This window comes from Raphanus sativus, chromosome 5 (assembly GCF_000801105.2).
Source record: "Raphanus sativus cultivar WK10039 chromosome 5, ASM80110v3, whole genome shotgun sequence".
Lineage (NCBI taxonomy): Eukaryota > Viridiplantae > Streptophyta > Magnoliopsida > Brassicales > Brassicaceae > Raphanus > Raphanus sativus.
In genome coordinates, this window is record NC_079515.1 from 4606318 (window position 1) to 4632769 (window position 26452).

Below are 26452 nucleotides of genomic sequence, written 5' to 3' on the forward strand. Positions count from 1 at the left end.
AAAAAGTAAGTAAACAAAAAAAAAGAAGTAAAATATTAACCAAAATATTTAAAAAGTAAATAAACAAAAAAAAGTAAAGTAAACAACTTTGAAAAGTAACCAAAATATTAACTTCCAAGTAAAAGGAAGCAAGTAAAGAGAGTCGTACATTGAGAAGTAGAGTTTGGTCTCTCGATTCTCTTTTTGTCGAAGAAACAAAATGGGTTGGGATTTGTTCTTATGGATCCTCTCCTTCTTCGTCAGCTTAGCCCTCGTCGCTTCCGTCTTCTATCAGGTCAACCCCTCCTTAATTTCAATCAAGTAGTGAGATTCTTGAATCCCAGATCTGTCCTAAAGGTTTTCAATCTTTGAATGTCGGAATTGTTCACTTATTATTGTGATTTTTTTAGTTTGTCTGTAAGACTAGTTTGACCAGCTATTTTGGTTCTGGACTAAGATGATTCTTCCTTAGTTTTGTTAAGTTTGCAAGTTATAGAGAGAGAGAGAGAGGAAGTGATGGAATGAGATATGTGTTGAGAGCTCTTCTTACTTAGCCTCTGTCAGTTTCCTTCTTCTGTTGATATGGGGCGATATTTTTTTTTTTTTGTGTGTGTGTAGGTTATATGTTTAACGGATTTAGAAGCTGATTACTTGAACCCTTTTGAAACATCATCTCGTATCAACCGATTGATACTACCTGAGTTTATCCTCCAAGCCTCACTCTGCATTCTCTTCCTCATCACATGGCATTGGGTGTTTTTCCTCGTCGCTCTCCCTGTAACATGCTATCACGCTATGCTGTAACTCTCTCTCTCTTTCTCCCTATCCATATTAGTACTAGTATATTGTTGTTTCTTGAAACTAACATATTTGAAAAACCTTAAAGATACAAAGAGCGGAGACATCTCATCGATGTCACTGAAGTGTTCCGTGGTATTAGCTTTGAAAAGAAGCTCCGTTTTACCAAACTCGGGTTCTACATCTTTCTCTTCATCATGGTTGTCTTTAGGTAAAAGCCAAAATCACAACAACTTTAGACGCTCCTCTTCTTGAGATATTATTCTCTCTCTCTGTTTGGTTGTTATATGATGAAGTTACTGAATCCACAACACTTTTTTTTAATACAGGCTTACTCTTTCAGCGGTCTATAGCTTCACTGAGGATGATGATCTACTTCATTTGTTTTGATGTACTCTATTTGGTTTTCTCAGTGTGTGTGTTGTGTTATAGACATTTCTTAGGGATTTACTCAAAAACTTCACAGGACAGGACATCAGATTCCTCTCCCAAGCTAAATCGCAAACTAGTTAGAGAAAAAAGGAAGATTTCCATATTTAGCAAGTAGAGAAAAATGGCTTTGGTCTCATTTCTCAAAACTTGATCATGTTCCTTGGTTGAGTTTGTCAGAAGACTAGAGTGTCTTTGAGAAACAAGTAGCAGTGTCCCCTAGTTGAAACAACTTCTTCCCCAGATGGTGTAAGCAAATCAGAAAGTTCTTTAAACTTCTCTTGCTTTACAAGGCCTTAGCACATTTCTCCAAAAAAAAAAACACTCCACTTTTTGTTTCAAGTTTCTCCTCTGTTCCACTTGTGGATGATGCCGGTTGCGATGAACTGCTTCGTCCAAAACGAATAAAGGTTGTCCAAACTGCGAGACACCTTGCCCTTGCAAACTTTCCTGGAAATGAACTTCATCGTCTTATCTTAATCCTTTGGACCTGTTTATAGGGAAAACAGGAAGATATAAATAGGAGACATGTTTTGGAATTGAAGGAGGTACAGCTGTATACACACGGATTCCTCAACAGTTCACTAGCCTCTAAGAACAATGATTTTGCACTAGTATTGTTAATTCAAACGTACAGACAACAAAGATCTATGTCTTCAAGGCTTCTTCCTAAGCATCAGCTTTTATCATTTTGATTCCTGTAATATATGTAAATAGTTGTGACGCGTTTCATACTGTTGAATGGTTCTGTAACTTGAAAGAAGAAGAAACTTATAAGGCAGAGGAGTAAACAATAGGAAGAGGAGACACCATGGATATGTTTAAATTTGTTGATTCCTTCTCCTGTAAGTTTTCCTCTCGACTTAAAGTTTCATATACTCACATTATACTGTGATAGTAGATATACAAATAGGTCCCGAGAGATGATCATCTTTTCCAAGGAAAATATTTGAGCACTGCAAAGATGTTTTTATATTCAGAGCGCCAACACAAGAAAAAAAAGAATCACACACCAGCAGAAGTAAAATGTAGTATATGAGGAAAGATATGTACCGTTAGATCAATCTGAAAGCAAAACAAGTGTTAAGAGAAACAAAATAATAAAATTGAAATGGAGAGATTAGATTACCTCTTCTGGAAACATTACATATAAAGACTATTGATGTATTCAATTTAGTATTTGATGTGATTTGATTTTTAATGGAGTTTTAGATGATTTTAATAAGTTGCAGAGATTTAGATGATTTTTGTTAAACTACTTTAGAATATCACCTCAAACAATGAGATTTAAGTTTTATTTCTTTTAACTAAGAAACTTCACCCAAACACCCTAACATCACCTCAAAACTTTAAAATCCCACAACTTAAAATATTTTCAATAACAGTGGATTTCAGAGTATTTTACGAAATGTCAAGTTCAATAACAGTGGATTTTAAATGAGTTTTTAAAATTCATGTTTGAATAACAGTAGATTTGTCATTTTAATACAAATCACCTGAAACTCTTAGTTGAATAATACACCCCCTTAATGTACACTCTTAAGTTCTTAACATTGCTACAACAAAAGTTTTAAGAGAAAAGATCAGTGACACTGAGCTGTAATGCAAATGGGCCTTAGATGGGCCTTGTTCGAGTCCACTGACTCAACCCGCGCGTTTTAACTCACTCAGACGGGTTTTTTTTTTTGGCGGCGGAGTAGTTAGGTCGTAAACGTGAACCTGTGTCTGTCTGTACGTTAGCGATGGAAGAAGTACTAGACTTCAAGTGTACGGATGTCGGAGTTTGGAAGAAGGCTCTGTCTTCCTACGAATCAAGAATCGAGTCTCTAGACAAACCAGACCTCGTCTCTCTCGACCAATATTATCGCGTCGAGCTCCCTCGTCTTCTCCACGACCGAGACCCTAACCCTTACCTCACCACCTCCGAGCTTTCTCAGCTCATGAAATGGAAGCTCTCTCGCGGCAAATGGCGGTAACTCTCTCTCTCTCTCTCTCCCTCGCGCGATATCTTCAGGTTTGTTTACTTTCTTCTCCCTTGGCTCAAAGGCCGCGTCTGCTTGATTTCGTGTCGGCTCTGGACGATTCGGTGGTGAAGTCTGCTTCTGAGAAGGCTTTCAAATCACTCCCTGACATCTCAAATGCTGTGAAAGAGCTCACCGTGCTTAAAGGCGTGGGTCCCGCCACCGCCTCCGCCGTTTTGGCTGCTTACGCCCCCGACATTGCTCCGTTTATGTCCGACGAGGTACGTTTCTTCTTCCGTGTTAACAATTACTTTAGAGAGCAGCACATGAACAATCGTTTATTCACACCCTTTTTTTGTTTTTGTGTCTCTCTCTGTTTTGATTCCAATGTAAAGGCGATGGAGGTGGCTATTGGGAACTCAAAGGATTACTCTTTGAAGCGATACTTGCTGTTTGTCACTAAGCTACAAGATAAAGCAAAGGTTAAGCCTCTATGTCTCTCTTTCTCTAAGACAAAATTGTTATTTAAGTTATATTACTCTAGAATCATCATTGATAGTACTCTGTGGTAGGAAATTTCCTGTGTTATATAGTATTAACTCTTCTCTTACTGCTGCTTCAGTGCATTCTGATTCTGTTTAGTTAGAGTCTCTTACATATGCACTGAATCATCTCATAAACAAAATCTTAAAAATGTTAAAGAGGCAATTATACTAAATTTGGACTAGACCTTGCCTAAAATAATGATCATGGATTGTAGGAGTTAAAGTTGGAAGGAGAGTGGGGTGGGCCTTCAGATGTTGAGAGAGCTCTATGGAGTTGTACTGTGCGTTCCAAGTCAAAGCCAGCCGAGAAGACTTCTTCTTCTGGGAAGAAAAGAAAGCGTAAGGAGTAGTAAACCACTGAAGAAACCCTGTTGTAGTAGTATATTCATTTTATCATCGGCTCTTTTTTTTTCATAAATCTGGACGAAAGATATCTCACGGATTTGTCACTCCCCTTGTTTGGTTAACTTTCTTGCTAATTCGCATTTTAAGATCTTACTCTAGTAGTAGTTACTATAGTGTATACTTATCCGTTGTCACTGAGTGTTTTTGGTCTTAAACACAAAGATAAGGATTGGGTATATCTTCTTTTCAACTGCTCTCAGATTTATTGAAGTAGTTTAGAACAAATGATTCCTCATCCTCACCAACAACAATGTACCTAAAAAAATAATTTTGACTCCAAAACTAAGAACAAAGAGCCAGCCCTCATAACGCAAAATTATGAAGGAAGAGGGCCTTCAAAAACCAGGAAGATATCTGACAATAGAACCTGAATCAGCATGCTGGATCGACCAACAAGCAAGAGCTGCACTGCAGAAAGCTGGAGTATCCAAGAATCTTTTTTATTTTTGTGGAATTTTCAAGTGTTATGGCGATTATCTTCGCGGCTCAAAACAGAGGCGTTGACTCTAAAAGATAGAATCAAAAACAGAGGCGTTGACTCTAAAAGATAGAATCTTTTCAGCTAGGTATCTATCGGTTTAACGGTTAGCCACATCTAAACCCCGAAAAATTGAGTTAGTGCCTAACCGAGTAGGCTTTAAGGATATTTTGAGATCTTTGCTTTCTACTTCAGTTCTTCTATCAAATCGAAATCGAATGTTTACAAGAAAAACCCTCTGAAATGAAAAGTTGTGTACGTGAGCTCGTGCACGTAGAACGGACAAAGTCGTGTGTAAAGTGCTTTTGCAGTACGCACATGGGATGGGAGGGAGCAAGCTGATCAAAAGGCATTAATTTTTTCAATGATATGTGGGTTGTTTTGTAATTTTAAAAACTTAAAGCTCTCTGAAGCTAAAAAGAATTGTACATGGGGCTTATTTTGCAAATTTCCGTTTTAAGTTGATCGATGTTCTCTATTGGGGGATGGTGGGGGGTTTGTAGAGACAAAACGACGTCTCGGAGATTGAAATTACAGATCGTGTCTCTGCATCTTCTTCTTTTAATCCGATTTCAGACAACCTTTTTACTCGGACAGAAGATTTTCATTTTTTTTTCTTCAGGTCAGCTTCTTTACCTTAACTCAAAACTCTTTTAGCTTTACTTACTTTGTTTCCTTTTTTGGAGTTTCCTCGTTCTCTGTTTTGCTTTAGTGATTAGAAAGCTTTACTCTTTTTCACTTTGCCTTGGATACTAAGACGTAGTTGACTTTCAGAATCTCAGAAAGTTCCAAGCTTTTGTTTGTTTGACTACTTTCTCAGCTGCCAAAACAATGGACTTCAAATGTTAATAAGATTTGAATTTCATTCATTCGTTGAATTCTGTTAAAAAGAATAGATTCGAAATCCTTGGTGGTGAGTTATTTGGTATAAGTGATAAGTTCTCTCGCTTTTTAGAAACCTCGGTTTAGTTTCAGTTGAATGTTAGTACATAAACCGTTGTCTTTTGTTTCCTAATTAAGAGTGCTCAAGTAGTTAGTTAAAGCTACTGCTGCGTGACTTAAGCCGGTTTCAGTTAACCAATAACTCGAATCCCTCGTGCGTGTGCCTAAAACCACAAGCTTATACAAGAGAGATATTAGTACTTAAAACTGTTTATATTTTTTTACATTCAGCTCCAGTCAATTGGTTCACTGCTTGTTCCTTATCCATTCGTATTAGTTGTTTTGGTAAGGTGATTTAGCTTTGTCATGTTTTATTCCTATTTGCAGTCTTTTTCTCCCTCTAAGTGTTAAAACTCTGCACCAGAGGTGAAACGTCGCACACGTGGATATCTGTCTCTGCCATCAAGTAATAGTACATAAACCGATATGGCTGATACCAGTTCAAGGACTGATGCCTCAACTGATGGCGACACAGATCCTAGAGATCTGGGGGTTAGCTCGTAATCTGACTCTTTTATCATTTTCCTTAATTTTATTTTTTCTCTCTATAGTGTCACTCGTGGCAGGCTTGAGCCGGGTTCCCTTGGTAGAGCCAAATCCACAGGACTAATTTTTCTTGGTGTTTAATTTTCATGCAGTCTGAGAGAGGGCAAATGATGCTTGCTGGTGCTTCTGATTCCAGTGACCGATCAAAAGATAAGTTGGATCAAAAGGTGATATATTATTCATCTCTGTGTATCAATAACTATTCTGTTTATATTGCTCTTATGCATAATCTTTTTTTTTTTTTTCATCCATTAGACCCTTCGTAGGCTCGCTCAAAATCGAGAAGCAGCAAGGAAAAGTAGACTGAGGAAGAAGGTACTACATCCTTGCATACATTTGTAGAAAGAATAGCTATTTATTTTGCCATTACCTTGCAACATGTTATTTGTTTCCCTCCGTAGGCGTATGTTCAGCAGCTGGAGAACAGCCGATTGAAGCTGACTCAACTTGAGCAGGAGCTGCAAAGAGCAAGACAGCAGGTTCAAGTTCAACCTTCTTTTTTTTATTTTCACTTATTTGGTTTGATTCTTGTAAATAAGACTTCTGCGTACATTTACTAATATTTGTTACTTCCACAACTTTAGGGAGTTTTCATCTCAAGCTCTGGAGACCAAGCGCATTCTACTGGTGGAAATGGTTTCTTTCTTCTCCTCTAGTTTTTAGGTTGATACTTTTGTAAAGATAATTGCATGTGCTCTCCATTGGCTAGTGATTTGATGCTTGTTGATGGATTGATTATTGCATAAGTCATTTCATGGTTTATAGTTTATAGTTTCAAGAGTTAGTTAGTGAGCATCTGGATGGGAAGTTACTTAGGTGTATCATTGGTTTGTTCTTGATCTTGTGTTCTTGTCTTCTTGCAGGGGCTTTGGCATTTGATGCCGAACATTCACGATGGCTTGAAGAAAAGAACAGGCAAATGAACGAGCTGAGATCTGCTCTGAATGCTCACGCTGGTGATGCCGAGCTCCGGATAATTGTGGAAGGAGTGATGGCTCACTATGAGGAGCTTTTCAGGATTAAGAGCAATGCAGCTAAGAACGATGTCTTCCATCTACTATCTGGAATGTGGAAAACGCCAGCTGAGAGATGTTTCTTGTGGCTTGGCGGGTTCCGCTCATCCGAACTTCTCAAGGTGAGTGAGTGAGCTACAAGTTTCATAGAGACATTTTGATGAAACTACTCTTAACGGGGTCAAAACTTTTTTACCACAGCTTCTTGCGAATCAGCTGGAGCCAATGACAGAGCGACAGGTGCTGGGCATTAACAGCTTGCAGCAGACGTCCCAGCAGGCAGAAGATGCGTTATCTCAAGGGATGGAGAGTTTACAGCAATCCTTAGCTGAGACTTTATCTAGTGGAACACTTGGTTCAAGTTCGTCTGATAATGTTGCGAGCTACATGGGTCAGATGGCCATGGCAATGGGGCAACTAGGCACCCTCGAAGGCTTTATCCGCCAGGTAAAAAATTGAAAATGCGGAATGTTATCGTTTAGATATATATAATCCTAGAACGAAAATCTTATACATATGTCTGTTATTGGAGTTCATAGGGCATTTCTTGGTGACAGGCTGATAACTTGAGGCTGCAAACACTACAACAGATGATTAGAGTGTTGACAACGCGTCAGTCAGCCCGTGCTCTTCTTGCCATGCATGATTATTCGTCTCGACTACGTGCTCTTAGTTCCTTGTGGCTTGCCAGGCCAAGAGAGTGAAACACAAGAATATTGCGTTTGCTCAGCTCTATTACATAATCGTACGGTAGGGACACTCCTTCCAAGAGAGATAGAGAGATCACAAAGCAAGACCTTCTCAGATTCTTATCAAAAGCAATATTTTGAGGAAAGAAGACTGCAGATATTGAAACTGGTTTCCTGAGATCCCCAAAGACATAGATTGTTGTTGTGTGTTGTAATATTTAGCCAATCAGGTTGTGTAATTTCTAGAGTGCGAGTGAATAGTCTTTGAATATTGAGAGCTTATAGAGATCATCAGTGTACGATCTTAGCAACCAACATGACACAAGGTGGGATACTTTGATGAACTTGAATTGTATGATGATCATAATAAGTCAAAGAAACATTCAGTTTACTTTTGAAGGAAAAAAGAGCTGATTATGTATCTTGAAATCATAGCAATAATTGTACAGCAAACACTGTCACAGCTACAACTTAAAGAGAGGTTTGGCGAAATTCATACAAATTATTCTCAGGAAGAAGACTTCTTCCTAAGTCGAAAATTCAATACTGGAAAAGACTTATACGGAACTTGGTAGCATGACAAAGCCAGTAGAGAAAACAGTCACCAGCTCAAAAGTAGTTGCTGGTGTAGAAGTTCTTGAGAAAATCAGACTTCCCTTGATCCTTGCTTCCAGTATTCTGAACGAGCCCTTCACCCACAACGTATTGACCAATAATGTGGTGACGCTGCTTTGCGTGATCCACTATGTCAGTCAGCTCTTCCATTCCCTTGAATAGAAGAAGATCAATCACCTGCAAAAAGCAACAAACTATCATCAGGAGAAGTATAGACTGCATTCTAAAAGCACCTAAAAGAGAGAGCCAACAAAACTGATGTAGCGGAAGCTTTAAAGATAGAACTAGAGATCCATTGATTCTTAGAATACCCGGAAAACTAGGATAATCACAAAGATCTTATTTAGTCTAAGAATGCCTAAGATCAATGTCTTCTTAAATTCGTTGAGATCACCAATGATCTACCGAAAACAAGGAACAACAAAGAGAAAACTCTTAACTTTTATTAATCAAATCAAAACTCATAAACTGAATACAAAGTTAAGCCTAGACGGCTATATATAAGAAAACCATAAAAACCCTAAAATATTAAAGATAATTATCTAAAATAATTAATAAAAACAATAATAAGATATTTAGAATATTTCCAAATATCTATCTACATCAAAAACACACAAGAAGCTGCCTTCAATTGATGGTTCAAAACTCAAAAAAATCACCACACAAGCAAATCTTAACTTAGGGTACTACTAAACATAAAGAATCCGTTTATGCTTCGAAGTAATAATATACTGTTGTCTTCTGCTTACATCTTCTATTAGAAAAATGCAAAGAAGAAAGCGTCTAGTGTCATATACAGAAACGAACCACAAGGTAGCACAGCTTTAACATTACCTAACGGTGTAAAGCTCCCACCTTTTCGTTCTACACCTAGCACTCAATTCACAGGACACTTAATTATCCATAAGATTCAACTACCCAGAAGGTAAAGCTTTCAACTTTCAAACATAGATGACAATTAAAAACAAGTCAAAATCACAGTACAACGCAAAGACAATCTCTTAAACATCAATGAAGCAATCAGACTAACGATACAACAAATGCAAAAAAGAAAATGTCTAATGTCACACAAAGTGGCACATCTTTAGCAGAAAGTAACTGTGTAAAGCTCCCACCTTTCCGCTCTGAGCAAACTCTCCACCCAGCACCCAATACACAAAGACACTTAATCATCCATAAGATACATAAAATCACAATTCAACGCAAAGATAAGTCTCCCAATCAGATTTAACAATAAAAAAAAACCGTTTCGTCAATGGGGTAACAAACAATTCATAGTGAGATTAGGGGAAGTGCCTTAGGATCGGTGACGTGAGCGTTTTTACGAATCTGAGCAGAGATTGCGAAACGTAGCTGAGAAGGCGCGACGACGTCTTGCAGATTGTAAATGTCCATGATGGTTGGGATGGATCTACATGCAGCTCTGAAGTAATCGAAAACACGGCGGCGAGCCTCCGTGAGGTTAGCTGAGTTCGGCGGAACTCCGATCTTCCTCAACGTGAAAGGTGCTGCCATCTGATCTACGCTTGCTTTAATCGCTAGAGAGAGAGAGAGAGAGAGAGAGAGAGAGAGTCTTTCCTTCTTCTCTTCCTGAGATAAAACAGAGTAAACCACCTGATGGGCTGCTTCCAGAAATAACGACGTCGTTTCAGTTTTCGGTTTACTCTGGTTTAAATCATATCCAATTGATTTTTCAATCGATTTGAGAATGGAACATCTGATTCTGAATTGCTTCCAGAGATTAACGGCGTCGTTTCACACTGAATAGCAAAATGGGAGTAACCGATAATTGTTAAACCGAACCGATCGTAATGATTTCAGGCTCGGTTTACGTTCTAGTTTAAAATTATATTCGATTGAACCAATTGGTTTTCTTAAGAAGGGTAAAATGGTCATTTTATCCATCCCCCGGTGTTTCTCAGCTTCTTAAACCTCTCTTCAGGACATTGCCGCTGTTCTTTTGGTTTATCACTCTCAAAATTCCCCATGGCGGCGGAAACAAAGATGGTGAAGGACTGTGTTCTCAACCACAGCGATAATGACGAAGAAGAAGAAGAGAACTTCTCAGACGATGGAGACTGGGGAGATTGGGAAGAAGCAGCTGATAAGGACGACGACGACGACGGCGGCTTCGAATCTGATTTCGTTTGTCTGTTCTGCGATTCACGCTTCGTGTCGTGTGATTTACTCTTCCAGCACTGTCTTCCGAGCCACGGGTTTGATTTTCATGGAGTTAGAAAGGAGCTGAAGCTCGATTTCTACGCTTCGTTTAAGCTCATCAACTATATCCGTTCACAGGTTTGGTGAATCTCTCTGTTTCCTATGCTCTGTTTCTTGTGCTCTGTTTTTTTGTTGGATAAAGTTGGTTCCTTTTAATGAACTTAGGTGGCTGAGAACAAATGTTGGAGCTGGGAAGCTTTGCAGAAGTGTCAACTCGAAGTGAACTTTCCTTGGGATGACGAGAAGTATCTGAAGCCGTTTTGGCAGGAGGATTCGCTTTTGTACAGCTTTGCAGATGAAGAGGAGGTGGAAGGCGAAGAAGAAGAAGAGGGGTTAGACAGAGATGATTTGATTGAGGATTTGCGGAAACTTGGGGATTTAAGCATTGTTGATGATGAAGCTATAGGGGAAAGCTCAGTGTCAAACAATGACAAGTGCAAGGATGTTAGTCTTGTCTCAAAACAGAGTTCTGCTGATGGTTTGGTAGTCAATGGGAAGGGTAAAGAACCGAGAGTTTGTGATGGGAGGCTAGTTGGTAGGAACATCAGGAAGGTTAATGAAAACTATTTTGGATCTTATAGTTCATTCGGCATTCACAGGGAGATGATTAGTGATAAGGTAATCATGTCACTATAGTATTATCTAACTTGCAGATATTGTGAGTCTGTTTGTTAGCTTAGTTGGATGTATTCATTTTGTTTTAACTCCTTCACCAGGTTAGAACAGAAGCTTACCGGGATGCACTTTTGAAGAATCCGAGTCTCTTGTCTGGCTCTGTTGTAATGGATGTTGGTTGTGGAACTGGAATATTGAGGTGAGTTAGTTGCTATCTTTCTCGCTCTATTGTCGCCATCTCGTTCTCCTTCAGGAATCCTTTCACTCATTCTAGGTTATTGCATCTAGATTTTAAGACTATATACTAAACATGCAGCCTAAGTTTTAACATGCATTTTCTTACCTGGTGGCTCCATATGCTTTTTCTTTTCTTTTTTGCCTTCTGAAGGCTTTTCTTTACTTTACCGTGTCTATATGCGAAGAAATTTAATAAAAAAATTTCTAATATAATCTATTCTTCTTTGGTGCATCTTAATTGGGATATGCATGCAATATCCTAACTGGAAAGGAATAATATACATTTCTTTTAACATGTTTTTCCTTTTGCATGCAGTCTCTTTGCTGCTCAAGCGGGAGCTTCAAGGGTAGTTGCAGTTGAAGCTAGTGAGAAGATGGCCAAAGTTGCAACAAAGGTTAGTTTTCTCTACTTTTCTATCATATATTAATTCTTCTCCGGTTTGAATTTTTATTTTCTCCGAACAGATTGCCAAGGATAACAAAGTGTTTAATGATAACGAGCATAATGGGGTACTTGAAGTTGCGAACTCAATGGTTGAAGAGCTAGAAAAATCCATAAAGATTCAACCTCATAGTGTTGATGTGTTAGTCAGCGAGTGGATGGGATACTGCCTTCTATATGAGTCAATGCTCACTTCTGTGCTCTATGCAAGAGATCGGTGGTTGAAGCCTGGTGGTGCAATCCTCCCTGACACAGCCACAATGGTAACAAAAACAAAACAAAAAACTTTATTGTTTCTTCTTGTGAAATCATATTGTTGAGTTCCTCTCTCCATGGGATCAGTTTGTTGCTGGATTTGGAAAAGGCGCCACAAGTCTTCCTTTCTGGGAAGATGTCTATGGCTTTGACATGTCCTCAATTGGCAAGGAAATTCTTGAAGATACAGCTCGAGTTCCAATTGTTGACGTTGTAGAGGAGCGTCATTTAGTGACACTGCCTGCCCTTCTCCAGGTTTGAAAGCTCAAGTTTTATTTGTTTCTGCCAACAGAAAAGACGAGTTACTTGAATGTTCTAATGTTTTCTTTGTAGACATTTGACTTGGCTACCATGAAACCAGATGAAGTAGATTTCACAGCAACAGCAACGCTGGAACCCACAGGGTCAGAAACAGAAGCTCGGTTGTGCCACGGTGTTGTGTTGTGGTTCGACACAGGTTTCACTGATAGGTTCTGCAAGGAAAACCCAACCGTGCTATCAACATCACCCTACACTCCCCCAACACATTGGGCACAAACTGTCTTGACTTTTCAAGAACCAATCTCAGTGGCACCGGCCTCGGTTCCTCTACTGTCTGGTGATGATGATAGAAGAGGAGGAGCCATTGGAACGAAAGAATGTCCCGCCTCAAGCATTCACCTGCGTGTGAGTGTTGCAAGAGCGTCTGAGCATCGCAGCATCGACGTCTCGTTAGAGGCTACAGGGGTGAGCTCAAAGGGTCAGAAGCGTCGTTGGCCAGTTCAGATATTTAATCTATGAATGTTATTGTATTGTAAGACTTATTTTCTGCATTTTTTGTTCTTCAACAAGGATATGAGGATTAACTTCGATTTTGCTCAGTTCTTTTCATTAGACAAATTGGTAAAATTTCTACGTTTGGAAATGATTTAGATTCGCCTTTGTTGTCTGTTTGATATTAAACGTATCACATTAATATTAGAACACCAAAATAAAGGCAAGTTAAGCACCCACTGTGAGAAAGAGAAACCATTTTTTTTTTTTGCCATCAAGTTTTTAATATTAAAAAGGCCAAAGCCCAAAGAAAACAAATTACAAGATCCGAACACATTAGGCCTAATTTTAGAAAACAAACGGGCCTACAGCCCAACAAACTCGAAACGGGCCTCCAGCCCAGAAACCTCGAAACCCTAACGATCAGGAATCCAAAGTGTGGCCGCGTGAAGATCTGATCTGAGAGAAAGGACCGGACACGTGTTCACACCTCCACACCGAGGGACACGCGTCTCGCCGGCCGCCGCACCACCACCTCTACTCGCTATCATCGGGAAACCACACTTCGGTTCGCCGGAATCAAACCGGAGCTCACCAGCTCCAAACATCTTCACCGCACATGCTTTGAAGTCCCGGGTGGCTATGATCGGAGAGAAACTCAAGCACCGCGGCGAGATTTCGTCTACCACCGTTGAGAGCATACACCCAGGAAAAAGCTTCGCATGCAACCTCTATTTTACCACCGATGACCTTCCTCCGCCTCCACCAAAACCTCGAACAACCGAAACAAGAACCGTAAAGAAAAGAGAAAAACAGAACCACAAATGTAAATCCTAATAAACTAGGAGCCGAAAGCCAGCGGCGTAAGGCAAAGACAACCTTTACACGCCGGAGATAGGAGCCGACGACGGCGGATCTGAAAGAGCATCCCCGTCGCAGAAACAGGAACTGGCGCCGACGGAGTTGAGGGAGCCTCCATCTCCCGGAAGAAAAACCGAGCTAGACGCATCTCCACCGCGCCATCAAAACCCGCCACCGCATCGTTGCTCCAAAAACAGACCATCGGAAATGATAGCTGACCAGAACTCAGACAAGGCAGGAACCGGTAGAAACAGGAGGGAAACACCAGACAGTTGATTTTGCTGAAAGAAAACGGACACCGACAGCGGCACAGACGCTAACGCGCCGGCCGACCGCCGGAATCCAAACTGGATTCACTTTCTCTCTCTTCTCTCTCTCTCATGTGGGTCGACTTTGTTTTTTCCACGACTGTCTTAATAGAAACCATCTATTAACTCTAGTTAGGGACAAACTTTATTTTGATAAATAAGAGCAACAATAAAAGGGAACCATCCGCTCATAGACCTGAGGTGATCACTAGAAAGCTTAACATAAAACAAAAACTCTCTAGGAAAAGGATTTACAGATGATGGCCTAATTGAAGAAGAGAAGTTGACATAGCAAATAAAGAGATCTACGATGAGTCTACTGGCTCGGTTTTAAGGGGTGCACCACCTGAAGACGATGCATCGCTTCCATTTTGGTTTTGGAGGTAAAGGCTGTTTCCTACCATGGAATCGCTGACCAGTCCTGCTTCCAAGTCAAATTTAAGCGTCCTCTTGCGATTGGTGCTGCAGCTGCTATGCCACAAAATTAGATATATATATTATTTATATGATGCGCATTGCACGTATGGAAGAAGCTGCTGAGAGATGTGTGTGTTTTTTAAATAAACTTACTAGTTCAAGCGGTTGTTGATGGCAGATAGGTCTTTTGAAGGGCTCTGGTAAGCACGTGTGCTCTCTCCAACACAAGCATAGTAACTCTTTGAGCTGTGTGAAATAAGAGCATCCATCTGCAAACACACCAACACACCGAAGGTTATAGCCGAAACAACCTTGTTACCAACCTCCTCAAGTCTGTCAGTCATATTATATGATAAAAGGACTTAAATAACGAGGATATCTACCTTTGATCCCCGAAGGGGAGAAACATAAACATTGTGCACAGCAGATACTTTTTTAGGGGACATGTCTGGAACACTTGGAAACACCGACACCTTTGGCGATCCAGGACAATGACCTGTAAATCCAATATAAATACAGTCAATTAACTTTAGGTTGCTTCATTCATTGGATAAAGCTGACGTCTAACAAATAACCTAGCATATCTCAACTACCTTCAGGTTTATTATTCGCCTCCATAGCCTGGTCGTTTTTCACAGGAATTATCTCCACCAGCAATGGCTTTACGGCAGGAATAAATATCTCGTTGTAGAATGTAATGATGTCAACATGATCTGGCCCCACTCTCTGTCACACAAGTTATTGTCACAAGTTTTAGTCTTCTTGACAGACCAAACTAGACCTGTTCAACTTAAAGTTAAGGGAGCATATATATATTAAATTACCCCTTGACCTTGACGGCGACACTGATATGAATCCACATAAACGCTGCGGAAGACTAGTGGTTTGCACTGTGGTTGCTTCCTATAGTTGTATATGATTTCCCTGAAGGTTAGGCTCATTTGGGATATCTAAGAGGGAGGAGATTCATGAGCAAAAAAAAAAAGTGTTAGCTGAAGAGAAGTCAATATAAACAAGACAACATAAAAGTACGACCAGGAAAAAAAACGCTGCTCACCTTGGCCACTCCGTAAAAACAACAGAGAATGATCTGGTCAATATGTCGATTAAATAAAAGAGAAGTCCGCTGAGCAAGTACATGTTGGAAGAGACGATATACACTCTCCCTTATTTGCTGCGAAAGTTGTAACCTTTCCACCATTCCATTGATTCTGACAGCAGCCAGTTTATTAATCTGGGGAACAAACAACATCACGGAGTGAATATAACATTAAGACATTAGCTAGCCTAATCAGTTACATCCAAGTCCAACCAAACGATTAATCATAAGTTCTAGTGTATTAGACGAAAGATCGCATTGACTTACCTTAGTGAAGAAAATGTTGATACCAGTTTCTGCACAAGTTTCTCCACCGCCTCCTGGGTTTGGCCGTGTCGGACTGTACACATATATCCGTTAAGGTTAAACTGAACAAGTACATGGATAACTTGGTAGACTTCAGATAAATAAGAAAAAAAAACTAATTCTATAACTAAAATGTACCTAGCAAATGCAGACTGCAACGGAGGTGGCTGCATCTTGGATTTAACGTTGCCAAAGGCCAACAGACGATCCTTTACTGGTGATGTAAAGGAATTGCGTTCAACTAGAATGCTGCGGTATTCTGTACACTGTCTTTTGGGCGATTTCATATCCCCATTTTGTCCTGTGTGGCAGTAAAATTTGAAGTTTTTGGTAAAGGGAGTTTCAACTGCTTTGACTCAAAATTATACAAATTAAATTACCTGGACATGTTTCATGCTTTTGGATAGATGGTGCATGATTTGATCCTTCGGAGAAGTTAATAAGAGCTGCAATTGCATCCAGAGACGGCATCGGTTCAGCTAGTAATCCGAGCCGGTTGATCTCCAATGCAAGCAACGGCCTGGCAACAATCAGAGAGTTGTACATTGAAGAGCCTTTCTCCCATACCATACTCTCGAGAAGCCGTTCCTCCAGTGAGTTCAGATGCCGTCTCAACTCTCTAGGTAGAGAATCCTCGTGTCTGATGAAACTCTCTATAACCTTGCAGAGATCAAAGGCTGTGATCCCAGTCCTTTCCAGAACAGCAGGGAACAACATTGTTATGGATTTGTGGGTAGCGAGAACAAGTTCAGCTGAACAAGCCAGCATGCATCTATGGAACCTCTCGTTTGTCAATAGAGAGTTTAAGTTATTTGCATGCAGAATCTGAGCTTCTGCTTTACACATTGCCTCAAGAACTCTGTAGTATAACTTCACAGCTTCTAATCTTCGCTGTTCTGCCCATATGTCATCCATCAGGTTTACGGGTTGTAAACTTCCGCCGCCTGCACATCGGTCCCCAAGAGAGCTATTTGGAAAAATAGCTTCCAATATCACATGTGCTCTTCGTGTGATCTCCGTTGTTATATCCCTATCACAGGATTTGAGGAACTGTTCCAACACAGGAGAAGGTTTTGGCAGAAGCGGGCATATAACAGTCCTGAGCCATTTGGCAGTTGTCATTGCTGTGCTTACTGGTGTTGCTGTCAACTTGATGGCATCGCTAATACTATTTGTCTTAGCAGCAGGTGACTTGTGAGGAGAGAGTGGACTTATAAATGTCCTCGCAGGTGAGCTCAAAGAATCAATTTTCCTCTTAACACCAGTAATATTTACAGCTCCTGCAGATAAGCTTCCAGATCCGAGTAAGCTATCATCTTCGTTGATGAACACCCTCTCATCCAGTTCGCCTTTATTGCAGACTGCATCGCCGTAATCTTTTTCTAGTGTGATCAAGCTAGTTGAGATGGATGTCTCATCCAGTAAATCCTCAAAGTAGGTCAAACCATCTGAAAAATGAATTGAAGAACAATCAGTTAAAGGTTTCAATAAACTCATAAGCTTTGTGAAAGGAAAATGTTGTTACACAAACAAACCTGGGTTAATATTATCTAGCTTGTCAACTTTGCACGTGGATGCTGAAGATGGCTTCTTCTTCAATATTGTTTCTATCAAATTATTTGCCTTGTCCATTATTCTCCTCAACTCATCTTCTGAGGCGTCATATATCTTGCAAAGTGATGCAACCAAGTCTACCTCTTTGTCACCTTTCTTAACTGAAATTCAACACATAAATGAGAACAGAGAATATAAATTCAACCGCCGCCATGGTTACCTGAATAGGAGAAAATAAGCACTTACCAAAACGTGAAGAGTCTTGGATGCTGAAATTTCTAAACCGACAAGGGACGTGTATGATCAGAATAGCCTGATATCGAAAAGAAAAATTAGCCTATACTTGTACACATTTCAAGAATGAAGTATCTGTCGAGTAATAGAGTATTAACAAGACAAAAATTAATAGAGGACAAGGGAGTACTACTCCAGAGGTAGTCACTAACCAATATAGAAACTAGGCCATTGGTGCATGTCACAAGGTCTTTAAATCGACTAAAAGCATGGTTTCGGAGCGCCAAAAAGAGTAACCACCCAAAACGGTAACTATCTGGCAAATAACTAGCAGAGTTCGCCGAGGTCCGTTCTGCATTTGCATCGTATGTCAAGAAGAACTCCCGGTACCCACGTTTGTAGTATCTGTTACAAAAAGTAGGTACCGAAAACATTATACATACACGACGATTATTCACATGAAATTCTAATTCGTGATAATATGGAAATTTTATTCAAGCTCTCTTCTGATTATTGCATAATGAGAGTTTTCTTCTCAGATTCACGTATAAAAACCGTGCCTACGTAGTCAGCCATTATCATGCCAAAGAACAAGAAAAATGGTAACACAATGCAACACAGGAGGGGAACTAAACTCACTTGCTTAGAAGGCTAAGATGCACAAAGTTCGCTTGCAGCTCCTTTGCCTAGTAATTAAAATATAAGGAAAAGGTTAAGAGAAGAAGTAAAATATTGTAGTGATGAATTATATAGAAAGAGCTTAAACAAAACCTGAAGTCTGTTCTCCCAGTCTGCACCGTAAAGCTCACATAGCACAGGACCAGCCTTGACCACGAATTGAGGTAACTCTTTAAAGAAATCCACAATACTGAAACAGAAACAAAGGAATATAATCAATAAAAATATATTACAAAAAAAAAAATGTAATCAGGATGAATTGGGGGCATTGTGTACTTGAGCTTTAGAGCCCTCAGTATCTGAGATAGATTAAACCCATTAGCACCAGAAACGGACATGCCGTCCACTTCTTTTCTCACAGTAAGCATCTTCACTGAGTAGAGAACAAACGCAAACCAGAACCTCTCTACTTCCTCTCGCTAATTAAGCAGAATAACAAAGAATTAATTAGTCATACATACTCTTAACCGGTAAAGGTAGAAGAAAACAAAACAAAAACAGAATTTTCACCGTTCCACTTCCAATGTTAGCCATGTTTACAGACAAAATGGGTTTGGTTTCGGTAAACAACTTCAAAGCTTCATCGCAAATGCTACCTTCAAGAGATAGAACTTTCTGCAAAATTTTAAGAAATTAATTATAGAGGAGGGATTAGAGCTAAGCTAAATGTTTCAAATCATATAAAGCAATTATTAATTAATTATATAAACGAAAGATAAAAAGAGATGAAACCTCGCATAAGTCCAAGAGAGTTGCTTCACTTCTTTTCCCATTGGGGTCAATGGGTGGGGTCACTGGTGGCTGAACTTCTTCCATGCTCGTGTCTGTCGTCAACTCAAAACTGAAAAAAAAAAATTAACCTAATTGTTCTTCCCAATAAATAAAACAGAGTACTTGTTCAAACGAAGACATGGAGCAATGATTCTAACACTATGAGAGGAGAATAAATAAAACTCGCAAATCCCACAAATTCTGTCGATAAAGTTTCGTTTTTTTTTTTGTTTCAGGAGAAACATCAATTAACAAAAATTAAGAACCAGAAAACAAAATTCAAAATGAAAGAGGAAAGATGTTACATTTGAATCTCTGGTTAATAAAGCTGAGCAGAAAGATCCAACTTTTAAGAACTCCTCTTCAAATCGACGGATCAAACAGTGAGAAAGGACAGATCTCCGTCAATTTTCCCTCTCTTCTGACTCTCTCTCTCTATATCTCTCTCTCTAGACTGTGGGGTATGATTGTGATGCGGCAAACCCTAGAAAAGAATAATATCTTGCGCGGGAAAAACAATACCCGAGTATACGTATACAATTGTATACGCGCGCTATCGACCATTGAGATCTCGACACGTACCCCTCTTTGACCCCGATTTACCGCCAAAACTTTACTTACTGTTGCGTGAAACGCTGGGAGGAGAGGGAAAGATTCGCCGTTACGTGCGAGGTTAAAACTAACGCCGTCTGGGGGGTTTCGTCGTGACCGCGACAAAGCCTCGTGAATGTTACGACGGGACCCACACTGTAACGACGCCGTTTTATTTATTTTCAGCTGTCGTTTTTGTTGGATCTGGCGGAAAATTACTATACATTGTTTGGTTGCAGGTGTACAAGTGTTCGTTCCTATTCGTGGATTGGATCCAGATTCAATAATAGTCTGCTCCTTTTATCATTGACCGATACACTGTGTCACACTCACACCTAACAAAGCTTATGGCTTCATCTGATCAAACGGCGAAGATAATCGATGGGAAGGCGATTGCTCAAACCATCCGATCAGAGATCGCCGAGGAAGTTCGCGATCTATCTGAGAAACACGGCAAGGTAAGAGATCACCCTAATCGTCAGTTTAGTTTCATTGTTTTAGGCACTGTTTAGGATCCAAAAGAAACGATTTTACTTTTTTTACTACTGCTCTATAGAATCAGTAGTGTCTTAATGTTGAGATGTGTCTTTTTTGTCAGTATAACACTCTCTCCTCTTCCTGACCGAACCGTGATTGAATCAAAATAAGATGATTGAAATATTATAACTTTTACTTAAAAGTTAGTTTTAGTTATTCAATGTAGCGTTTAGGCAGGCAGCTATAGTCACATCTCTCAAATTCTATGGTTTGTTATTGTAACAAAAGGTTTAAAATTTGTTTGTTGCTATGCTTCAAACTGAGTCTGATATTTTTTTTACCTTGGAGCAGGTCCCAGGACTAGCGGTAGTTATAGTTGGGGCACGGAAAGATTCACAGACATATGTGACTATGAAGAGGAAAGCGTGTGCTGAGGTTGGGATCAAATCATTTGATGTGGACCTACCAGAGGATGTTTCTGAAGCTGATCTTATAACCAAAGTTCATCTACTCAATTCAGATCCTGATGTTCATGGTTAACCTTTTATTTTTAAAAAATAAATATTTGGTTTTTGTATAACTTCAGTTAACTATAAATGTACTTGGATTTTTGCAGGTATATTAGTTCAACTCCCATTGCCGAAACATATTAATGAGGAGAATGTTTTAAGTGCAATCAGCATTGATAAAGATGTAGATGGCTTCCATCCTCTGAATATTGGTAAGCTAGCCATGAAAGGCAGAGAACCCCTCTTCCTTCCATGCACCCCTAAGGTACTACTTACTCCTGAAAGCTTCTGGTTTATCTTCAGTTGACAAGTGCCAAGAAAGCATCTGCGATTGATTAGTGAGGTTGTGGTGTTTTGTTTGTTTGTGTGCAGGGATGTTTGGAACTCTTAGTAAGAAGTGGCATAAAGATAAAAGGGCAACGAGCTGTTGTAGTAGGTCGGAGCAACATCGTTGGATTGCCTGTTTCGCTTCTATTGCTCAAGGCTGATGCTACTGTTACCACCGTACATTCCCACACCAGAGATCCTGAGGCTATCATACGGGAAGCTGACATCGTTATTGCTGCAGCCGGACAAGCCTGCATGGTGAGTTTTTCACTTGGTCTTTGAGAAGATAATACAGTCTAGTTCTTCTTGTAAGATATAACACTTCACTCTTGGTCTTGCATTTTCAGATTAAGGGGGACTGGATTAAGCCAGGGGCTGCGGTGATCGATGTTGGAACCAATGCAGTGAGCGACCCGAGCAGGAAATCAGGATACCGGTTGGTTGGAGATGTGGATTACGCAGAGGCTTGTAAAGTTGCAGGGTTCGTAACTCCGGTCCCTGGTGGTGTAGGTCCAATGACCGTGGCAATGCTGCTGAGGAACACCTTAGACGGCGCCAAGCGGGTCATTGGCCAGTAAGATATCTATCCTACTGTATGTTATAAATGAATCTCAAGTTTATCCATTATATAATTAAGCTCTCCCTTTCATAACACAATTATTCCTCTAAAATAAATTGAAGTTTGCCTGTCCTTTGATTGTTTGTTTTCCCGCCAATTTGTACACAACATGAGGCTTAGCATCATTTTAATAAATTAAAAAAAAAGCTTATGTACAAGAAGCCATTAGCATGAACCTGAACTCGCAATGTCTCAGCGTAATTTGTCCCTCTAAGCTCTCCTAGTAAGTTCAGCTTCCATCCCTCATCCAACTACTTGAAGCACGTTGGATTGGGTGTTATCAACCTTGTAAGTCTTGGGCCTCAGCCCATTAAGCCTTGTCCTACTCTTCGGAGTTGAAAGACGGCTAGATACCATTTCTTTCCAGCATATGCCCTTCGCCTGGATAATACCGACGTGCCATTCCGCCGCTCATCACATGCCACGTGTTAGTCTCTCCACAAACACTTCGCCACGTGCTAACTAGATATAAGTCGAGCAAAGACACGTTTCTATTAGCAGAAAATGACTAATTTCTCCTCTAACAACCACACTACTAGTCATTGCTTGAGAGGGTCATTTTCGGAGTGTTAAAAAGAAAGGAAAGCAGTGGAGTACACGTGGGCCAATGAGAAGAGAGGTTTAGATGGAGGAGAGATCTGAGCCACAAATCTCGTCCATGAATTCTGAGCCACTAAAACAAGATCTATCTCACGCTCTCTACCTCACGCGCTTGTTTGATTGCTGCTCGTCTTACCTCCTCGGAAGTTGAAACAATTACAGAAACAGAACACATTGGTCTCCTCTCTCCTTTCTCTTTGGTCGTTTTTTACTTACAGGTGAAGACACTCGAATCTGAAGCTTCTCTCTTCTCTCTAAATCTGAGTTTCTGGTTTGTCTCTGATCAAAAAGTCTCTCATCGGTTCATTGAAAGTGAGTTCCTTTCTCTGTCCGTTTTTACTCGATGTTTCAGGTTTATTCTCTCGTAAGTTTCTGAAAGTAGTTAGCTTTTGTTTGTTATTATGACAGATCTATCCGATCATGGATTGTTGTTATACGGGAATGAAGTTTGAAGAGCTTCTTGTACCTAATTATCAAGAGTCGTCGTCTAATGGTATGTGGGGTGGGTGGAGCATGAACTCCCCTGAAGCTGCAGAGAAGTGTTTCGATTACGATGGTGAAGGATCGTTGTATAGTCAGATGGGTATGAGGACGAGTGGGGCTTCTACACTTGATGATTTCGAAGGAATCGAACATATGGATGATATTTTCTTGTAAAGCCTCTTTCTTTCTTTCTTTGATCATCATCATCACTAAACAAGTGTCTGCTGCATATGCTTATGTTTTTTATGTGTCTCTTTGTGTTTCCGGTTTTACTGAAGAAGTTCAATTTTGGAGGATGTTCCAGGGGATGATGGAGATGTACAACGTGCGCTCAATAGCAATAACTGTGTTGGGTCTTCTTCCTCTATGTACGGTGGCAGGGATGTTCACATGTTCCATTGTCATGACATGCCTCTAAAGGTAAGAGATTTGTCGCCAAAAGTTGACTTTTCTTACATTATATTTCAACTGTTATTTAATTTGAAGCTGGTCTATGCTCTGGTTTCTTTGTACTTTTAGAGATTCTGATGTTATTAAAACCTAAGATTGCTATATTTTGTTTTTTCTCTGCTTTTAAAAGGAGGAAGCTCCATTTACAATCTCGGACCTGTCTACTGAAGAGAACATGTTTGATTCACAGTATGGTGATGAACTGTCTTCTGAAGAACTCGTGTTACAGGATCTGCAGAGAGCTTCTGAAAAGGTGAGTTGTCGCTTACAATGGATCTGATTTGTTGAAACTTTGGATTTGGTCTTTAGGAAAAATTAACCAAGTGTTTGTTTTTTAACTCTCTCTTTCTAGTTAACTGATGAGACAAGAAAGTGTTTCCGGGATACGTTTTACCGGCTGGCAAGAAACTCACAAGAGAAGTTTGATTCAGTCAACACTAACTCAGAAGAGTTCTATATGCAAGCATCCAGATATGGTTATGGTGGTGATAATACCAGGTATACATCAGGTCTTCTTTTCTTCTTTTTTTTTTTTCAAAACCACACATGAAATGAGATAATATCTGTGTTTTTTCACAGGAATTAGAAACTGATCAGAGTGACAGTTATTTGATTGCAGGATGAGTAGAGAAGAAGAAGAGATTGAATCTGAAACAAACTCAATCGATAGAGCCATCGCAAACCTCACATTCAACAAGATGGAATCCAACATAAGCAACTTTCCTCTATCAGAAAGAGTACAGTAAGCTTATGTTTGCTGGATCATCAAAGATCAACCGTTCTCGTCTCTTCAGCTCTCCTCCTATATTGGAATCTTGTGTTTCCTCATGTGTATATATATATGTGTGTGTATATTGCAAACAGTCAGTTTTGATAAGGATCTGGTTCTTTTTAACTTTCCTGCAGTAAGTTTCTTTGGTTTTACCTTAGTAGTGTGTGACAACAATGCTTAATGGCTTAAGACTTGATATGAAAAAGAGTACATGTTTCAATAATTTGGAAGCATTTGTTCAACTATTACCAGTATGAACTCCGAAAAAACATGAACTTGTTGCTTGACTTTAACTGAGTAATCCAGAGAGTTAGCTCTGTTACCTGTAAGATTCCAGCAAATCCAAGAAAAAGAAAAAGAAAAAGAAACACTGAAGAAAGGAGCCGATGAATGTTTCCACACAAACGATTTGAAAGGTTTAAAAAGAAAAGAAGCAATGAGCATCGGCTGATTTTTACTGCCTTCCACTTCATAAACAAGCTACTACTCATTCTTAGGCACATAAATTCTCAATCCCTCTTCTGAGTACATGTGTTAATCTTATCATCATCACGTCCTATGCAAGAAAAAACAATGTGATTGGTTTCAAAGTCGTCGATGTGTTAACATCAGAGACTGAAGAAAGTCTGTAAATTTTTGTAGTATTCTCTTCCCAAGACACGCCAACCAAAAACATATGTTTAGTTAATTATCACATTTGGTAGTTGACCTGATCTCTTTTGTAGCCGACAACTTTGAATATGAAATCATCTTTCAATCTAGCCTTAGGAGGTTGCATCCATCTCATCAACAAGAACAGAAACAAGAAGAAGAAGAACAAACTCACACTCCAAAGTGAGATCCTTTAAATATATTTGTATCCACAATCTTGAAATTATGCAAGTATAAATTACATTACATTACTTCAAACGTTACAAAAGCATACACCTTTCAATCCACAAAAGAAAGCATTTCACATCCGATGATGCACTATCTCAAGACCTTTATTAATCCTTAGGCCAAACACTAACCTTCTCCTTCTCAATCTTAACAAACATAGCAGAAACAGCCGCCAAGAAATAGATCTGAAGCCACACCACAGACGGCGTGTGGTAATTCAACACGCTCTTCCCCGTCGCCAGCTCCACCAGAAGCAACGCCGCGAGCCCTAGCCCCGCCATCCTCCCGTTAAGCCGCTCCGTGTAAGGGCTAAACCCCAACTCCACCTTCAACCCGCCCGAGACCGGCTCCTTCAGACTCACCGGCGGCAAGTAAAGTCCCGAGCTTTTCGAACCGGCTGATGATGAGGACGACGAGGACCCTTTCTTCGATTTCCTCACCTCTGCTTTCTTCCCCGTCCCGCTTCGGTACCTGAGCCGGATGTTCGAGAGACGGGACTCGAACTCCTCGGAGGAGGAGGAGTCTTCGGTTGGGGTTGAGTCGGGTTGAGTCTCTTCCGTTGATTCGACGTCGGTGGCGCGGACGACGGTGAAGAGCTTTCTGGTTGGGAGAAAGGGTTGAGATGGGAAAGGGGTCGTGATGCGTAGAGGTGTTATCGCCATTTTTGCAGAGCTTCGTGTCTCCTCCTTCTATCTCTCACTCACTCTCCTCCTTTGCCTTTTCGGATAAGGAATTTTTTTTATTGTATTTTCATTATTTTATTTTATTTTTATTATAAGTGCCTACATTTTTTATTGAGTGGTACTCATTTTCCTTGGAAAGTTTAATAGGTTACTAGTGAACATCCACTTAATTACCTCTAAAGCAAAGCAAAATACTATATTTATTTCAATCGTTACAGTCTGTAACTTACTTAAAGAAATATTATACCATCAACAGATTCAAAAGCCAAGTTTAAATTAATCATCAAAGCTATTACAAGACCATCAACAGATTCAAAAGCCAAGTTTAAACTAATCATCAAAGCTATAACAACAATCGCAGAATTCAACCTGTAGGGAGTGACTTTATCAGTGGCCTACTAGGAAGAGCATCTTCAACTAACTGATATTATTTCTATTATTTTCAAAAGATATACTCTAATCCACCTTTACTTTTTAGTCTAAACTAAAAAGTATTATTTTCTCTAATTTAAAGAAAACAATAAAATGTTATTTTATTAATAAAATGTTATTTTATTTGTATGTATTAGAGTATATATTTTAATTAGGATTGTTGCCTATTGGATTATTTGATTTTAGGAAAAATATAGAAATACAATGGTGCTAATTGGAAAAATGAAAGTCTACTAGCTAAGAGTGATAAGACACTTATTATATGTACAACAGTACAAGACACAAGTTGGAGTTGCCAAAAAAAATGTACAAGATGGAAATAAGTTTTTTTAAAAGAAAATAATAGCATTTTCTATTTTTAAAATGTTACTTATTTCCATGTATTAGAGTAAATATTATAATATGTACTATTGCCTATTGGATTCTTTTATTTTAGGAAAATAGAAATACAATGGAGGTAACTGAAAAATTGAATTTTAG

General features: G+C 39.5%; 9 protein-coding genes across 15 annotated transcripts; 6 read left to right on the forward strand and 3 right to left on the reverse strand.

The window, feature by feature from the left end:
• The first annotated feature begins 110 nt into the window (after window positions 1-110).
• LOC108857806 (protein cornichon homolog 1) lies at window positions 111-1960 on the forward strand. 2 transcript variants are annotated; one of them, XR_008934383.1, is made up of 5 exons: window positions 111-274; window positions 598-779; window positions 866-988; window positions 1107-1616; window positions 1707-1960. XR_008934383.1 is itself a non-coding variant. In XM_018631820.2 (4 exons), exons 1-4 carry the CDS (start codon window positions 200-202, stop codon window positions 1165-1167), a joined length of 441 nt encoding a protein of 146 aa, XP_018487322.1. In that variant the 5' UTR covers window positions 111-199; the 3' UTR covers window positions 1168-1960. The 2 variants fall into 2 exon arrangements, 1 of the variants encoding a protein (XP_018487322.1); XM_018631820.2 differs by having other exon boundaries at window positions 1107-1960.
• Window positions 1961-2900: 940 nt separating this feature from the next.
• On the forward strand, window positions 2901-4307 carry LOC108862953 (uncharacterized). The gene is made up of 4 exons (XM_018637229.2): window positions 2901-3178; window positions 3253-3448; window positions 3563-3649; window positions 3928-4307. The coding sequence occupies exons 1-4, from the start codon at window positions 2949-2951 to the stop codon at window positions 4060-4062; spliced, it is 648 nt and encodes a 215-aa protein (XP_018492731.1). The 5' UTR covers window positions 2901-2948; the 3' UTR covers window positions 4063-4307.
• A 758-nt stretch (window positions 4308-5065) lies between these two features.
• LOC108862952 (transcription factor TGA6) lies at window positions 5066-8178 on the forward strand. 3 transcript variants are annotated; one of them, XM_018637227.2, is made up of 9 exons: window positions 5066-5217; window positions 5865-6029; window positions 6176-6250; window positions 6339-6398; window positions 6485-6562; window positions 6668-6719; window positions 6947-7218; window positions 7298-7543; window positions 7636-8178. In XM_018637227.2, exons 2-9 carry the CDS (start codon window positions 5964-5966, stop codon window positions 7648-7650), a joined length of 864 nt encoding a protein of 287 aa, XP_018492729.1. In that variant the 5' UTR covers window positions 5066-5217; window positions 5865-5963; the 3' UTR covers window positions 7651-8178. The 3 variants fall into 3 exon arrangements, with proteins under 3 accessions (XP_018492729.1, XP_018492727.1, XP_018492728.1); XM_018637225.2 differs by having other exon boundaries at window positions 7654-8178; XM_018637226.2 differs by lacking the exon at window positions 5066-5217 and having other exon boundaries at window positions 5899-6037; window positions 7654-8178.
• A 21-nt stretch (window positions 8179-8199) lies between these two features.
• On the reverse strand, window positions 8200-9993 carry LOC108862955 (NADH dehydrogenase [ubiquinone] 1 alpha subcomplex subunit 6). The gene is made up of 2 exons (XM_018637231.2): window positions 9697-9993; window positions 8200-8577 (listed from the first exon to the last, which is right to left on the reverse strand). The coding sequence occupies exons 1-2, from the start codon at window positions 9913-9915 to the stop codon at window positions 8395-8397; spliced, it is 402 nt and encodes a 133-aa protein (XP_018492733.1). The 5' UTR covers window positions 9916-9993; the 3' UTR covers window positions 8200-8394.
• Window positions 9994-10349: 356 nt separating this feature from the next.
• Window positions 10350-13080, forward strand: LOC108856573 (probable protein arginine N-methyltransferase 3). Its single transcript, XM_018630409.2, has 7 exons — window positions 10350-10698; window positions 10786-11238; window positions 11337-11434; window positions 11789-11867; window positions 11938-12177; window positions 12257-12424; window positions 12503-13080. The coding sequence occupies exons 1-7, from the start codon at window positions 10387-10389 to the stop codon at window positions 12947-12949; spliced, it is 1797 nt and encodes a 598-aa protein (XP_018485911.2). The 5' UTR covers window positions 10350-10386; the 3' UTR covers window positions 12950-13080.
• A 1143-nt stretch (window positions 13081-14223) lies between these two features.
• LOC108805096 (retinoblastoma-related protein 1) lies at window positions 14224-19617 on the reverse strand. 2 transcript variants are annotated; one of them, XM_018577057.2, is made up of 18 exons: window positions 19456-19617; window positions 19112-19220; window positions 18890-18994; window positions 18656-18798; window positions 18473-18569; window positions 18341-18387; window positions 17914-18106; window positions 17714-17780; window positions 17449-17628; window positions 16294-17361; window positions 16052-16214; window positions 15875-15947; window positions 15566-15742; window positions 15333-15458; window positions 15102-15234; window positions 14892-15004; window positions 14662-14777; window positions 14224-14562 (listed from the first exon to the last, which is right to left on the reverse strand). In XM_018577057.2, exons 2-18 carry the CDS (start codon window positions 19193-19195, stop codon window positions 14397-14399), a joined length of 3051 nt encoding a protein of 1016 aa, XP_018432559.1. In that variant the 5' UTR covers window positions 19196-19220; window positions 19456-19617; the 3' UTR covers window positions 14224-14396. The 2 variants fall into 2 exon arrangements, with proteins under 2 accessions (XP_018432559.1, XP_018432560.1); XM_018577058.2 differs by having other exon boundaries at window positions 14224-14559; window positions 19456-19616.
• A 414-nt stretch (window positions 19618-20031) lies between these two features.
• Window positions 20032-21745, forward strand: LOC108862297 (bifunctional protein FolD 2). The gene is made up of 5 exons (XM_018636383.2): window positions 20032-20199; window positions 20570-20753; window positions 20835-20992; window positions 21100-21312; window positions 21402-21745. The coding sequence occupies exons 1-5, from the start codon at window positions 20089-20091 to the stop codon at window positions 21630-21632; spliced, it is 897 nt and encodes a 298-aa protein (XP_018491885.2). The 5' UTR covers window positions 20032-20088; the 3' UTR covers window positions 21633-21745.
• A 649-nt stretch (window positions 21746-22394) lies between these two features.
• LOC108862300 (protein LNK3) lies at window positions 22395-24130 on the forward strand. 3 transcript variants are annotated; one of them, XM_018636387.2, is made up of 6 exons: window positions 22395-22585; window positions 22682-22926; window positions 23038-23176; window positions 23337-23459; window positions 23559-23704; window positions 23826-24130. In XM_018636387.2, exons 2-6 carry the CDS (start codon window positions 22694-22696, stop codon window positions 23950-23952), a joined length of 768 nt encoding a protein of 255 aa, XP_018491889.1. In that variant the 5' UTR covers window positions 22395-22585; window positions 22682-22693; the 3' UTR covers window positions 23953-24130. The 3 variants fall into 3 exon arrangements, with proteins under 3 accessions (XP_018491889.1, XP_018491890.1, XP_018491887.1); XM_018636388.2 differs by having other exon boundaries at window positions 22397-22585; window positions 23035-23176; window positions 23812-24130; XM_018636385.2 differs by having other exon boundaries at window positions 22401-22585; window positions 23035-23176.
• Window positions 24131-24790: 660 nt separating this feature from the next.
• LOC108862301 (uncharacterized) lies at window positions 24791-25593 on the reverse strand. The gene has a single exon (XM_018636390.2). It carries the CDS (start codon window positions 25517-25519, stop codon window positions 24965-24967), a length of 555 nt encoding a protein of 184 aa, XP_018491892.2. The 5' UTR covers window positions 25520-25593; the 3' UTR covers window positions 24791-24964.
• Window positions 25594-26452: the final 859 nt, after the last annotated feature.

Bases quoted from the DNA above. Each gene is read 5' to 3' on its own strand.
- LOC108862953 (XM_018637229.2), top strand. From the start codon at position 2,949: ATGGAAGAAGTACTAGACTTCAAGTGTACGGATGTCGGAGTTTGGAAG. The intron at 3,449-3,562 runs GTACGTTTCTTC...TCCAATGTAAAG, and splicing joins CTCCGTTTATGTCCGACGAG to GCGATGGAGGTGGCTATTGG. The intron at 3,650-3,927 runs GTTAAGCCTCTA...CATGGATTGTAG, and splicing joins AGCTACAAGATAAAGCAAAG to GAGTTAAAGTTGGAAGGAGA.
- LOC108862297 (XM_018636383.2), top strand. From the start codon at position 20,089: ATGGCTTCATCTGATCAAACGGCGAAGATAATCGATGGGAAGGCGATT. The intron at 20,993-21,099 runs GTACTACTTACT...GTTTGTGTGCAG, and splicing joins TCCTTCCATGCACCCCTAAG to GGATGTTTGGAACTCTTAGT. The intron at 21,313-21,401 runs GTGAGTTTTTCA...TTGCATTTTCAG, and splicing joins CAGCCGGACAAGCCTGCATG to ATTAAGGGGGACTGGATTAA.
- LOC108862300 (XM_018636385.2), top strand. From the start codon at position 22,694: ATGGATTGTTGTTATACGGGAATGAAGTTTGAAGAGCTTCTTGTACCT. The intron at 22,927-23,034 runs GTAAAGCCTCTT...GTTTTACTGAAG, and splicing joins CATATGGATGATATTTTCTT to AAGTTCAATTTTGGAGGATG. The intron at 23,460-23,558 runs GTGAGTTGTCGC...CTCTCTTTCTAG, and splicing joins TGCAGAGAGCTTCTGAAAAG to TTAACTGATGAGACAAGAAA.
- LOC108862301 (XM_018636390.2), bottom strand. From the start codon at position 25,519: ATGGCGATAACACCTCTACGCATCACGACCCCTTTCCCATCTCAACCC.
- LOC108862955 (XM_018637231.2), bottom strand. From the start codon at position 9,915: ATGGCAGCACCTTTCACGTTGAGGAAGATCGGAGTTCCGCCGAACTCA. The intron at 8,578-9,696 runs GCACTTCCCCTA...TGCTTTTTGCAG, and splicing joins CTCACGTCACCGATCCTAAG to GTGATTGATCTTCTTCTATT.
- LOC108805096 (XM_018577057.2), bottom strand. From the start codon at position 19,195: ATGGAAGAAGTTCAGCCACCAGTGACCCCACCCATTGACCCCAATGGG. The intron at 18,995-19,111 runs GTTTCATCTCTT...AAAATTTTGCAG, and splicing joins CTCTCTTGGACTTATGCGAG to AAAGTTCTATCTCTTGAAGG. The intron at 14,778-14,891 runs GTAGATATCCTC...GTGTGTTTGCAG, and splicing joins CTCCCCTTCGGGGATCAAAG to ATGGATGCTCTTATTTCACA.
- LOC108856573 (XM_018630409.2), top strand. From the start codon at position 10,387: ATGGCGGCGGAAACAAAGATGGTGAAGGACTGTGTTCTCAACCACAGC. The intron at 11,868-11,937 runs GTTAGTTTTCTC...TTCTCCGAACAG, and splicing joins TGGCCAAAGTTGCAACAAAG to ATTGCCAAGGATAACAAAGT. The intron at 12,425-12,502 runs GTTTGAAAGCTC...TTTTCTTTGTAG, and splicing joins CACTGCCTGCCCTTCTCCAG to ACATTTGACTTGGCTACCAT.
- LOC108862952 (XM_018637225.2), top strand. From the start codon at position 5,964: ATGGCTGATACCAGTTCAAGGACTGATGCCTCAACTGATGGCGACACA. The intron at 6,720-6,946 runs GTTTCTTTCTTC...GTCTTCTTGCAG, and splicing joins GCATTCTACTGGTGGAAATG to GGGCTTTGGCATTTGATGCC. The intron at 7,219-7,297 runs GTGAGTGAGTGA...TTTTTACCACAG, and splicing joins GCTCATCCGAACTTCTCAAG to CTTCTTGCGAATCAGCTGGA.
- LOC108857806 (XM_018631820.2), top strand. From the start codon at position 200: ATGGGTTGGGATTTGTTCTTATGGATCCTCTCCTTCTTCGTCAGCTTA. The intron at 780-865 runs GTAACTCTCTCT...AAAACCTTAAAG, and splicing joins ACATGCTATCACGCTATGCT to ATACAAAGAGCGGAGACATC. The intron at 989-1,106 runs GTAAAAGCCAAA...TTTTTAATACAG, and splicing joins TTCATCATGGTTGTCTTTAG to GCTTACTCTTTCAGCGGTCT.